Below are 12,372 nucleotides of genomic sequence, written 5' to 3' on the forward strand. Positions count from 1 at the left end.
TCCTTATCTGGGCTGGCCTGTATGAGACTTCAGGCCCACAGCAATGTCGTTGACTCTCAAATGCCTCTTGGGCAATTAAGGATGGGGTGGTCTGGCATTTGGCACATCCAACAAATTTTAAAAAATAACTCTTTCTATAAAATGGCTGTCAAAATGCAGATAGCAGTAACCATTGACAGGTTTAATTGATCTTAATCTCTTTGCTCTTGTTCCCAGTTTAAAAGCCAAAATCCTATTTGTTTCCGTTCCTTCCAAATGTTGCTAGGAGCAATTCATGGCTTAGTATGAATCCAGGGACTCTCTGCGGTTCAGAGCCTGGAGCTGATTGAGTAAAATCAAGCATAAGCAGCTGTTACAACCAGATAGAAATGAGAAAAATATCAGTGATTGGCAAATCAATGACTGCCAGGCCAGATCTCTCAGTGTTGCCACTCAATGTTTGCCCTGTGATTTTAAAATGGGATTTCTTTTCAGTGCGATTTCACTACATGAGACTTAATGGTATGTTTTTTGTAGTTATACTACAAGATAGAAAACTGCACATGTAGGTCTGGCTAATCCAAAGTAGTCCACACTAGTCCAGGACTTTATAATTTCATAATAATACACAGTCTAGACTGTTTTAGACTCTAGACTCTGTGCTGTTGACAAGATACTAGCTTGAAATGTACTGCACACAAAAAAAAATTCAGGATCATTCTGATGAGTAGATTGGGTGGACACTTGTCACACTCTGCTCACCTGACACTCTATTGTAGGCTTACCTGACATTGATGTACTCTCCTTCTCTATGAAGCTGGTTCTCCAGTGTGAAGTTAAATGTGAAGTCTTCAACTCTCTCCTGATCAAATGTCTTAAGTTTGGATTCATACTCTTCATTTTGAAAGTATTTGATCATGTCCGGGAACCACACTGTCAGACCGTAGTAGCTAAACAAGGGCAGAATCCAAATAGAATAGAGTTCAACATACAGTTCCAAAGCCTCTTAATTCTTAATTAATAGCTCAATCCATTGTGACTTGCTGCACAATCATTAGTTTATTTGCCATTTGTTAAATAGGAAGCCAGAGAATGAAAGTTGAAATTGAAGACGCTCCCGAAAAAGAAAAACCAGTGAAACTTGTGAACGACTCACATTGGTCCAAACTGGTTTGTATGCCTCAGAACAGTGCTCTAATATGGCCAGTACATTAATTTCCAAATTTTTTTTTTTGCTGTTTGTCCTTCTGGGACTAATGATAGATGATTCCAGTAAATGAGAACTCCTAACCCTAACCAGCTGTCTCGGCTTTGGAACGCAATACTCAGCCTGGGATCCATAGTGCTTTCCACCAATTGGTTGACTTGCATTATTAATTTCTGAACGTCACTGTGACAATATATTGTGTGTAGCTTTCTGAGGTTTGTAAGTTGGGGTCATCAACAAGTGTGCTAGATAGGGTGACCAGATTTCCAAAAGGGAAAACCTGAAATTCCTTGAAGCCCCCTCAAAATGGAGAATGACGTCCCTTTGCAGCTCCTTAAGGTTCAACAGACTCTCTGCTTTTTAACATTGAGGTACCTGAAAAAGTGATGTGGCCATTCCTTCTTTTCAAAGTCGATTCCCAGCCCAATCCTGAAGAAACTACACCCTGCAGATGTCAACAACGTGGATAAGAGCCCTCCACTTCCTGTTATGGGGAGCAGGGAAGGAAGTGGAGTTGAGGCTGAGGCAAGAGCAGCCATGATCATTTCAAATGGTAGAGCAGGACTGAGGGGCTGAATGGCCTACTCCTGCTGAAGTTCTTATGTTCCTGCTGCCCACTTTCTGTCTGCCTCACCCAGATGAGCTGTGCCCACTTTATCGTGGAATCATAGAAGCATACAGTACAGAACAGGCCCTTCTCCCCTTCAATTCTGCACCAATAAATTACTCGAAGCCTACGCTAGTCCGACTTTCCACCCCTTGGTCCACATCCTTGAACAATTCAAGTGCTCACCTAAGTATATCTTAAAAATTGTTAGGCTTCCTGTCTCTGCTACCTTCCAAGGCAATACATTCCAGATTTCCACCACTTTCTGGATGAAAATAATTTCCTTAAATTCTCTCTAAACCTCCTGACTTTTACCTTAAAATTATGCCCTACATTACTGACCCTTCAGCTGGTTTCTAACCACCCTGTCCATGCCCTTTGTAATCTTATACACCTCTAACAGGTCTGCCCCCCCCTCCCAACTTTCTCTGCTCTGAAGAAAACAATCTGAGCTGATCCAGGCTCTCGTCATAGCTAGAGCGCTCCATCCCAGGCAACATTTCTGGTGATTCGCCTCTGTGCTCTCTCCAGTGCAATCACATCCTTCCTATAGTATGACACCCACTCCAGTACTCCAGCTTGTGGCCTAACTAAAGGTTTGTATGGCTCTAACATAACTTCCCTGCTCTTATAATCTATGCTATAAATCACCGAGATAGCAAGAAATGCAGATGCTGGAGTCAGAGATAACCAAGCATGGAGCTGGAGGAACACAGCAGGCCAGGCAGCATCAGAAGAACATTTTCTGAAGAAGGGTCCTGACCCAAAAAAAAGCTTTCCTGTTCCTTTGATGCTGCCTGGCCTGCTGAGTTCCTCTAGCTCCACACTGTGTTATCTCTGCACCCTATGTTAGCCACTCCATTAACCTGTCCTGCCACCTTCCGGGTTCTGTAAATTGAACGCGGCACTGCAGATCAAAGCAACACCCTGTGCCAAATGCGCATTTGCAAACTTAAATCCCATTCAAACCCATCCCACTGCAGCAATGTGAACTGGAAAGCTGTAAACCAGGAGATACGAACCATTCTGAGGAAATGGCCAGATGCCTTAACGAGAAACCAGGACTGCCCTGGCAAAACCAGTATCACTGGTCCTGTAAAGTGTCTAGGACATTGCATGGGGAGCTTATCACTCAATTGTAAAAAGATTCTCTCAGATAGCGGTGTCTCCTCTAGTGTTGTGAAAATTCAAGTTTACGTATCTAATTCAATTCTCAGAACGCAAAAATTAAAGTCTGAATGATTTTTCACGGTCATTGCTTTGCCCTGGATCAGCAGAATAGAATCCCTACAGTGTGGAAGCAGGACATTTGGCCCATCGAGTCCACACTGTGCTCTGAAGAGAATCCCACCCAGGCCCACACTCTCTCTACTATCCCTGTGACCCTGTATTTCCCATGGTTAATTCAACTAGCCTGCACATCCCTGGAGACTATGGGCAACTTAGCATGGCCAATCCACCTAACCTGCACCTCTTTGGACCATAGGAGGAAACCGGAGCGCCTGGAGGAAACCCACGCAGATATAGGGAAAACATGCAAGCTCCACACAGTCACCCGAAGGTGGAATCAAACCCAGGTCCCTGGCACTGTAGGCCAGCAGTGCTAACTACTGAGCCACCGTGCTGCCCCTAACCTGCACATCTTTGGATTGTGGGAGGAAACCACAGCACCCAGAGGAAACCCAAGCAGACACGGTGCGACTGTGCAAACTCCACACAGACTTACACCTGAGGGTGGAATTGAACCCTCTGGCGCTGGGAGGCAGCACTAACCTGAAGGATAAGGTGAACCAAACCACTGCGAGGAACAGCGTTGTCATCCTGTACTTTGGTGTAAAACAAAGCAACATGTTCTGCCAAACCTGAAAAATAGTCAAAACTCTAATGTGAGAGAGTACTCGTAGATATTCCCCTGTGGTGCTGTTTTATAACTGCTACATCACACCTTAATCAGTGAGAAAAGTATCAACATCAAACATTGTGTTGTTAAGCCTTCATGTGGTGACAGTCTCAGAGACAGTAACATCCCTTGTATCTTAAAGATTGGGTCTTTATAGGGACAATTCCAAAAACTTATATTGAATTGAATCAGCAATCATACCATAAATGAGGGATTAAAAGGTAGAATACACACTGAACGGCCATGATAAATTGGTTAGTACAATCCACAATGTCAACGTAGGATGATAAGATCATGTATGAAGCATGTTTTAGCTAAGGCCTATGTTTGTACTGTATAAGGAAACAGTAACAATGCAATTATGTTCTCTCATTTATTATGTGCCCAAAGGCAGGTCACTTGGTGATGAGGGAAATCCAGTAAAGCTTGAAATGATAGCACTGGTCGAAATGGGGATTGGTTAGTTCAGTTGGCTGGAGAGCTGATTTATTGGCACAGAGTGATACCAACAGTTTGGGTTTGATTCCTGCACCAGCTGAGGTTACCATGAATTTCTTTGACTTCTCAACCTCGCTGTGGTACCCTCAGATTAAACTCAGCATCAGCTCTCTCTAATGCAAGTGTGGGACTATGGCGACTTTACTTACTAAACCAGCATTCCATTTTCAGGAAGACAAGATTGAGTTTGGGCCAGTTCCATGTATGACTTTTTGTTCTGCCCTTCTTGTGACACAGCACATCATGGGTAGGTTGAGGAGGCAGGCACTAAGTCTACATTAGCTGGAGCTGGGATTGAAGCTGGAGCTGTTGGTGTTAACCTGATCTATGCACTACAGTTATCTAGGCTAACTGTCCACTTGAGATCTCCCTTAATGTTTGTGTTGCTGGGCTTGTAATCCAAAAGATCTGTAGATATCAAGTTTGAATTTGACAATGCATGGCTCCTGGGTAATTTAGTAGTTTAATTAATCAAATATATCTGCAATAAAATGTTGGAGTCAGTAATGGTAACCATGAAACTGTTTGACTCTTGTCAAACAAAACACTTGGATCACTAAGATACCAAGATGTAGAGCTGGATGAACACAGCAGGCCAAGCAGCATCAGAGGAGCAGGAAGGCTGACGTTTCGGACCTAGACCCTTCTTCAGAAATGGTGGGGGGGAAGGGGGTTCTGAAATAAATAGGGAGAAAGGGGGAGGCAGATAGAAGATGGCTAGAGGAGAAGATAGGTAGAGAGGAGACAGACAGGTCAAAGAGGCGGGGATGGAGCCAGTAAAGGTGAGTGTAGGTGGGGAGGTAGGGAGTAGATAGGTCAGTCCAGGGAGGACGGACAGGTCAAGGGGGCGGGATGAGGCTAGTAGGTAGGAAATGGGGGTGCAGCTTGAGGTAGGAGGAGGGGATAGGTGGGAGGAAGAACAGGTTAGGGAGGTGGGGACGAGCTGGGCTGGTTTTGGGATGCGGTAGGGGGAGGGGAGATTTTGAAGCTTGTGAAGTCCACATTGATACCATTGGGCTGCAGGGTTCCCACGTGGAATGTAAGTTGCTGTTCCTGTAACCTTCGGGTAGCATCGTTGTGGCACTGCAGGAGGCCCAGGATGGACATGTCGTCTGAGGAGTGGGAGGGGGAGTTGAAATGGTTCGAGACTGGGACAAGACTGCCCTTGCCCAGTCTGACGTATGTGTGATTCCAGAGCAACGGCAATGTGACTGACCTGTAACTGCCCTCTGAAAGGTTTACTGAGCCCCTCAGTCAGATTCAAGAAGGCAGCTCATTAACACCTTCTTAACAGCAATTAGAGGTGGCCAATAAATGCAGGTCTTGTCAGTGACTGAAAGCAAATATTAACCATGAGATTCCACAATATCATTCAGTTAGGACATGCTTAGTATAACAACGTGCCAGAAAGTCTGGGTTCAAGGCATCAGACATGCGTCATAACACATCTGAGGTGATTGTGATGATACCGTGGCTTTAAGAGGTTATTCTGTTCAGGTTTCTTTTAGAGACAGGAACTGGGGGACAAGTGCTGAGGAGTCTATGAGAAGATAAACAACTTGTGAAGCCTTGGGTGTCCTTTATTCTAAAGTTGGAACAATAGAAGCAGCCTGAATAGGCGGGGTCAAGCTCCCACAAAACCGGGATTTTTAGTTTAGCTTTTGGCACTTGCTGTTGGGATCTTGAAGAAGTGAAAGCTAATCTTTCCTTCTCTCTGTTGCAGCCGAAAGCTGAGGGTTCTCTGCCTGCCATGGAGGCTCATGTGAGACAATCTGTGTTCTGAATTTGCCTTTTGCCAAGGGGTGTTTTTATGGAATGTTACTATATTAGAACAGTTAGTTAGTAATAGTTACTGCATCTATTGTTCTATTAAGTTTTCCAGTAGAGTTGTTATTCCAATTCCTTCTTTCTTTTGCTGTATTTTAATTATGGTGGATGAATAAAGTGTGTTTTGCTTTAAATCCAGTAGTTTGACCAATCGAATTGCATCTGGAATGCAACACCTTATATTTACCTTTACAATAAGAAAAAGTTAGGGTCTAGACTACTTAATATATTCTGAAGGAGTCTGGTCTGTTCCATAATACGGTGAATTAAGAATACCTTTTACTGGTAACTAATTTTAAAATGGGATTCACAGGCAGCAACAAGGATACAAAGTCTGGCTTTAGGATTATAAAAAACACTGGCTTAGAGATAGAACCTACTCAGTGTGGATCAATATTGTACTGTGCGCATCAAAATGCAATCAAACAAAATTGAAAAGAAACCACATCAGTTGTGGTCATCAAGAGATAAAGATAAATGAACAAATGGAGTTGAAGTATGGATTAGCTAATATCAAACTGAATGACAAAACAGGCCAAAGGGAAGTGGCCAACTCCTCTTAGCTTCACCACTTTAATCAGTGCCATATTCTTACTTTACTGATCCTCTCCAGCCCAGTTGGGATCTGCTGAAAGATTGCTGATGCTACATAAATAAAAATATTTGTACTTCATCAAGCATCAGCTAAGGATGAGCGGAAAGCATTCTCAGCCCTGACTAAGAAGTTTGTAGGTTCAGGATCCAGTCTGGAAACTAATCCAGGCCTGCACCTGATTTTTCTGAAAAAGGGTCCAGACCCAAAACGTCAGCTTTCCTGCTCCTCTGATGCTGCCTGTCCTGCTGTGTTCATCCAGCTCTACACCTTGTTATCTGCACTTCAGTGCTGTCCTGAAGGAGTGTGGAGCTGTCTTTTAAATGACATTTTAAATCAGGACACGTTTACACTCTGAAGCAGATAAACACCATGGCAACACTTCAAGGAAGAGCAACAGCATTCTCCCTGATGTCCTGAGCTAATATTTATCTCACAACCAATATCATGAATCTGGACATTGTTGCAACATTGTTTGGGGAGCTGTGCTGTGTGCAAATTGGCTGCAGTGATTCGTACATTACAGCATTTTAAGAAGTAGTGAATTGGCTGCAAAATATTTTGGGATACCCTGAGATTGTGAAAGGTGCTATATAAATGTAAGTCCTTCCTTCCTTTCTTTCTTTCATTTAGAAATAAAACATCTCACATACAACCAGCTACTATTCCTATGCAGTGTCTGTTGTGTTTCACTGTGTAAATGAACTCCCACAGACAACAATGAAATGAAGAACCAGGTCCGAACCGTTTAGTCCACAAATCCCATGACAATGCCACTCACATTGAGATAAATATGATGTGATGTGATTTACTCCCATTACAATTACAACAATACCCAACTTTTCTGCAATCTTTCTATTATCCAAATAATTTAGCTCTGTAAAATCTAACATTTAAATCAATCATTGAGTTGCAATCTTCTATGTCTATCTAACGCCTCTTCTGAATAGTAAATTGGTGAGAAGGCTTTATGATCGATTTATACAGACCTGCTTCACCACAGTCATGATCCTGACCAGCCAACGCTGGAACCAGGTCCCAGTTGAACTCTGAATCTCGATGAATTCATCCACTTGTATTGGGGTCTTTATGTGGGAAACCTGAGATGCAATAAGAATTGTATTTGTTTATTTATTGCTGTTAATATTCATCCACTTCCCCTCCCATTCGGCCTGCTCTTAGCTAAGTTAAAGAATGATGTGTGGGGGAAATGCTGCCTGAAGTTTTGTTACTCGATTTTATACCTTCTTGTCTTCATCTGAGAAGGTTCAAAGAGAGCATGGAGTGAGAAAGTCAAGAAAGACAGGGGAAGGAGAGAACTTGAGAAAATAAAGAAAATGTAGGAGTCAGGAGAGAAGAAAAAGAATGATATAGAGGGGTAATAGTAGGGAATGAAGTGAGAGAGAAAGGGGGTTGGGGAAGAGATGGATACAAGAAAGAAAAAGATAGGGAGGTAGCGAAAGTGAGAGAGACAGAAGGGAGTGAAGAATAGAATGGAGAGAAGATTCGGGAATAAAAGAGAGCGATCAGAAAGCAAGTCATCCCAAGCTTTTAATAGGCTGACAGAGATTTGAGCCTTAAATCACTGATATGAGAGAAATATAAAATCAAACAGGAAGAAGATCACAGCAAAAATAAGTGAAAAATTCAATAAAATATTGTATCATCTTCATTGATCAGCTATTGAGTTTTTTTTCAGCTCACCGTGAAGACAGCTTCTGGGTGGCCTCTGGCCCTCATGTTCGTATCATAAATCTGCTTCAGAATCATCCAGGCTTCATCATGCTTCCCAATCTATTAGGGAGAAATTTGAAAGATACAGTTCTTAGAAATCAGAATTATCATTAATACTGACAGGAGATCAGCTTCTCTTGTTGGAGTTGTAAGCACTTGCCAATCTTCATCTTCTTCAAAGGCTTTGCTCATCCATCAACCAGTTCTCATTAATATTCACCCTTCCCTCATTTCTCTCTGATTCCACCTCGCCAACTTTGGAAATCCCCTGCAAATTTACACCTCACTGTGATTCACACATTCCTCTGACGCTGGCCTGCTGCACATTCATTTTCTCCTCTTCATTAATGCTGTCATTGCCCCCATCTATCTCCACCCTCAATTGTGGAATGTAACTCATGAACCTCTCAGCCTTGCCACAGCTCTCCTTCTACTTCCAAAGCCTGCTCAAAGTGGCCTCTATAATCTCGTTCTTCAGTCACAATAATCAACGCACTCCTGCTCAGTGACCAGATTGTCACTTTGCAAAGGTGAGGGTTAACTCTATCAAAGCCACTACATGAGCAGAATGTATTGTTATTAAATCAGTAACTCAGAAATTAAAGGATTTTTGTTTACTACGGAGGGAAAAAAGTTTGTCCTGATCATATGCTGTACCTTTGGCAAAAGATCTTCAGATACCTTGTTTCTCTGAGATTTATGGGGAACATTACAGCAAAAATATTCAGACAGCCCCAAAATGTATAAAATTAACTGTGTCCTGAAACTCAGGGATTAAAGGAGTCACTTTTAATTTGCTGCTTCTATAAGCTCTTTGACAATTGTGCATCATAGCAGCAACATTTGGAATAACCTCTTTATCAAGGTATCATCGTGCCCCATATCATGAAGAATAGGACGTTCACCAGAGCATCATAATGATTACACTTGCACCCATCAAGGTCGGGCAGACCAGTGGCCCTGCAAATGGCAACCAGTGCCCATCAGCTTGTCATAGGAAATGGATAAGGATGCAACCAAGAGGTAGCTGCAAGTCAGGCCTTTCTCCAGCTGCAGTGGTCAGGTATTTTGTCTAACTCACCACACCAACTGGATCCCAAGAAAGTAAAGAATGATATTATAGAATGGCACCACACAGAAGGAGACTATTCAGCCCTCTGTGCTTCCGTTAGTCTTTGAAAGAGCTATTCAATTAGTATCAATCCCCTTTACTTTCCCTGGAGACTGGAGTTTTGTTTTTCCGTCAAATGTTCATCCAACTCCCTTTGGAAGCTATTATTGAATAAGCTTTCACTAGCCTTCTCATGCAATACATTGTTCATGCCGCCCCTAGCCTTTTTTTAAAGCTAAAAACCTTAATCTTGTGACCTCTACCTTCCTACCACCAGAAATAGTTTCTCAGTTAAGTTCTGTACACATCCTTCACAAAGTTGTAACACGTCCATCTCATCTCCTCATAACTTTCTCTGCTCTCCTTTTGCGATACACTGACATCGAACAATGGACTTTAATGGATCATTTCACAATCCCCTGTCTCCCATCAGGAGCTGCACATACTGATGGTGTAAAGACTTGGGTGTAAAACACAGTCATCCCATTTGCTAATCCATGAGAATGCAGATACGCCAACGGGATAAATTAGGAATCTCAGGCATAAGTTAAATATATGTTAATGTGCAACACAGAACAGCTCAGCCTTGAGAGATTAAATGGAAATTTTCCAAATTATCCATAGCGGGCTAGATTGCCTTTCCTGTGAACCGGTGCTTCTATTTTACTGGTCGTCTCACCTCTAGAAGGTAGCGTGGGCTTTCTGGCACGAACAGAAGGCCAACCAGGGAAGAGAGGCACGGTAGGGCACACACCACGACAAACAGTCGCCAGCTGTGGAACTGAAAGGACGTGCCCATGCTGAAACCCCAACCTGTAAAAGATAGAATGACAATGGTTGGTAAGGGCAACACTGCCACCTGTGCCAATAGAAACAGCGGCTGGCAATCCTTGGACCTTCCACTCTGAACACAAAATTTCATTAACGGCCTTGCCTCCTGCCAGTTTTACTGGTTCTGTCTCACATTTGGATTCTACTCCATAGGTTCCAGCATTACCTAGCTCCTGTAACAAGCCTAAGTATCAGTAAATGCCAGCCCAGTAGGGACTGGGAAAGAGCATCTCAGTAATCTTAATTTTCAGATAATTATCAGAAGGCGGAAATTGACAGGATTGAGGTAAATAATAATCATTCCTATCTCTGTCGCGGAAATGAAAATTCTGGAATGCAGATGTGTTATGGTGGGTAACCCTGGCCCTCTCCCATAAGGAGTTATTTATGTTGGGCCATCTCTTGTGTACCCTACTGACGCCTTGTTTAGGTTTTTCAGAAGCAAGGTATTCTCCCTTGACTCTGGATGGTGCACAGCTGAGCAAAAGGTTGCCAGAGAAGATATACAGCAAAAGTAGGAGTCATTTGCTGATCCAAAGCACCCAGTAAAGATCCCCAATTGACTAAAATTAACAAAGAACTGCAGAAGCTGAAGATCTAAAACAGAAAGAGAAATTGCTGAAGAAACTCAGCAGGTCTAGCAGCATCTGTGAAGAGAAAAGCAGAATCGATTGAAGACGACTTGCTGGACTCAAAACATTAATTCTGTTTCTCTCTCCTCAGATGCCTGATGAAGGGTGCCGACCCAAAACGTTGATTTTCCTGCACTTCTGATACTTGCTGACCTGCTGCGTTCCTCTAGCTCCACACTGTATTACTTGCTGCCAGATCTACTGAGTTTCTGCAGAACTTTCTGTTTTGTCAAATAAACATCAGTAAATGAGACACATTTACACGGGCTCAGTTCCTATATGTTCTCCCTGTAATTAATCCTCAACACGGATAATTACAGAAAATCAATGGTGGGTTTTAATGTGCATTTAAATCATTTTTTTTAAATAGCCAAGGCAACAAATGAGCATTACCCACATATCTTAGGGAGCACTGTTTTACATTTAGGGTCTCACCCTTTCAGGACAAAGCTGAGGAGAAATTCTTTCTCTCAGAGGGCTGTGCAACTGTGGATTTCTCTTCCTCAGGAGATTGTGAAGGTAGGCCATTGATTATTTTTAAGACAGAGGTGAATAGATTCTTGTAAGGCAGGGCAATTGAAAGTTACCAGGGAGAGATAGGAATGTGTAATCTGAAGCAAAAACAGATCAACCATGATCTTCTGGAATGGAGGAGTAGGCATGAGGGGCTGAATGGTCTAAATCTGTTCCTTTTTGTGTGTTTATACAGTTGTGGAACACAAGTGCAGATACAAATTATTAAAATAGTGAATTCATCTTCAGAAATATGATTCCGCTACCTATTCCCTGACTTCATAAGCTCCTAACTCAGTCACGAGTCCACTATTTCCCTTAATGCAGCAGTAGTCAAGAGTTAAGAATGAGCTTGAGTCAGAAGCAACACACCAACTTGTAGTGAGGAGAAGGAGTTTGTCAACTTTTATGTTTTGGAGAAGCAAGGAGGAATATCAAATAAGCATAGCTCAGTGCAATGTCAGTAAACTAGTGAAAAGGCAAGGTTGCAGCAAAGAGATGGAGAGGATGGAGGTGAATGAACCATTGTCTGACTGTTACACATTTTATCACATTTCTGGTGGGTGGTGAGATGGCCAAATAATGTCAGATATGACGGTCTCTGGTATCTTTTTTATTGTTTACACCTTAATTGTCATCTACATTTCGCTTCAAATTCACCTAAATTCAATCCTCTGTGTCTTACTCCTGCATTTCAACCAAATCCTCCTTTGTCTCTCCATTAACATGTATGATAGTGTTTTTATGAATTTCCACACATTCTCACGATACCACTAAATATTGGTTCAATCACTGCAACATGCCCTTTAAATCCCTCCATGCATTTAAAAGTCTTTTTAAAGTAAGAGATAACAAGGTGTAGAGCTGGATGAACACAGCAGGCCAAGCCATATCAGAGGAGCAGGAAAGCTGACGTTTCGGGTCTGGACCCTTCTTCAGAA

The 12,372-nt window shown here is 42.5% G+C and overlaps 1 protein-coding gene across 1 annotated transcript; it reads right to left on the bottom strand.

The window, feature by feature from the left end:
• Positions 1-764: 764 nt before the first annotated feature.
• LOC109916624 (synaptic vesicle glycoprotein 2B-like) lies at positions 765-10,268 on the bottom strand (the record flags this gene model as incomplete). Its single annotated transcript, XM_048593891.1, has 5 exons — positions 765-929; positions 3,567-3,655; positions 7,600-7,710; positions 8,315-8,404; positions 10,135-10,268. Coding segments are annotated over 5 exons (589 nt in total), but the record flags the coding sequence as incomplete, so codon positions are not given.
• Positions 10,269-12,372: the final 2,104 nt, after the last annotated feature.

The sequence above is a fragment of the Rhincodon typus genome, unplaced genomic scaffold (assembly GCF_021869965.1).
Source record: "Rhincodon typus isolate 14 unplaced genomic scaffold, sRhiTyp1.1 hic_rhity00004410, whole genome shotgun sequence".
Lineage (NCBI taxonomy): Eukaryota > Metazoa > Chordata > Chondrichthyes > Orectolobiformes > Rhincodontidae > Rhincodon > Rhincodon typus.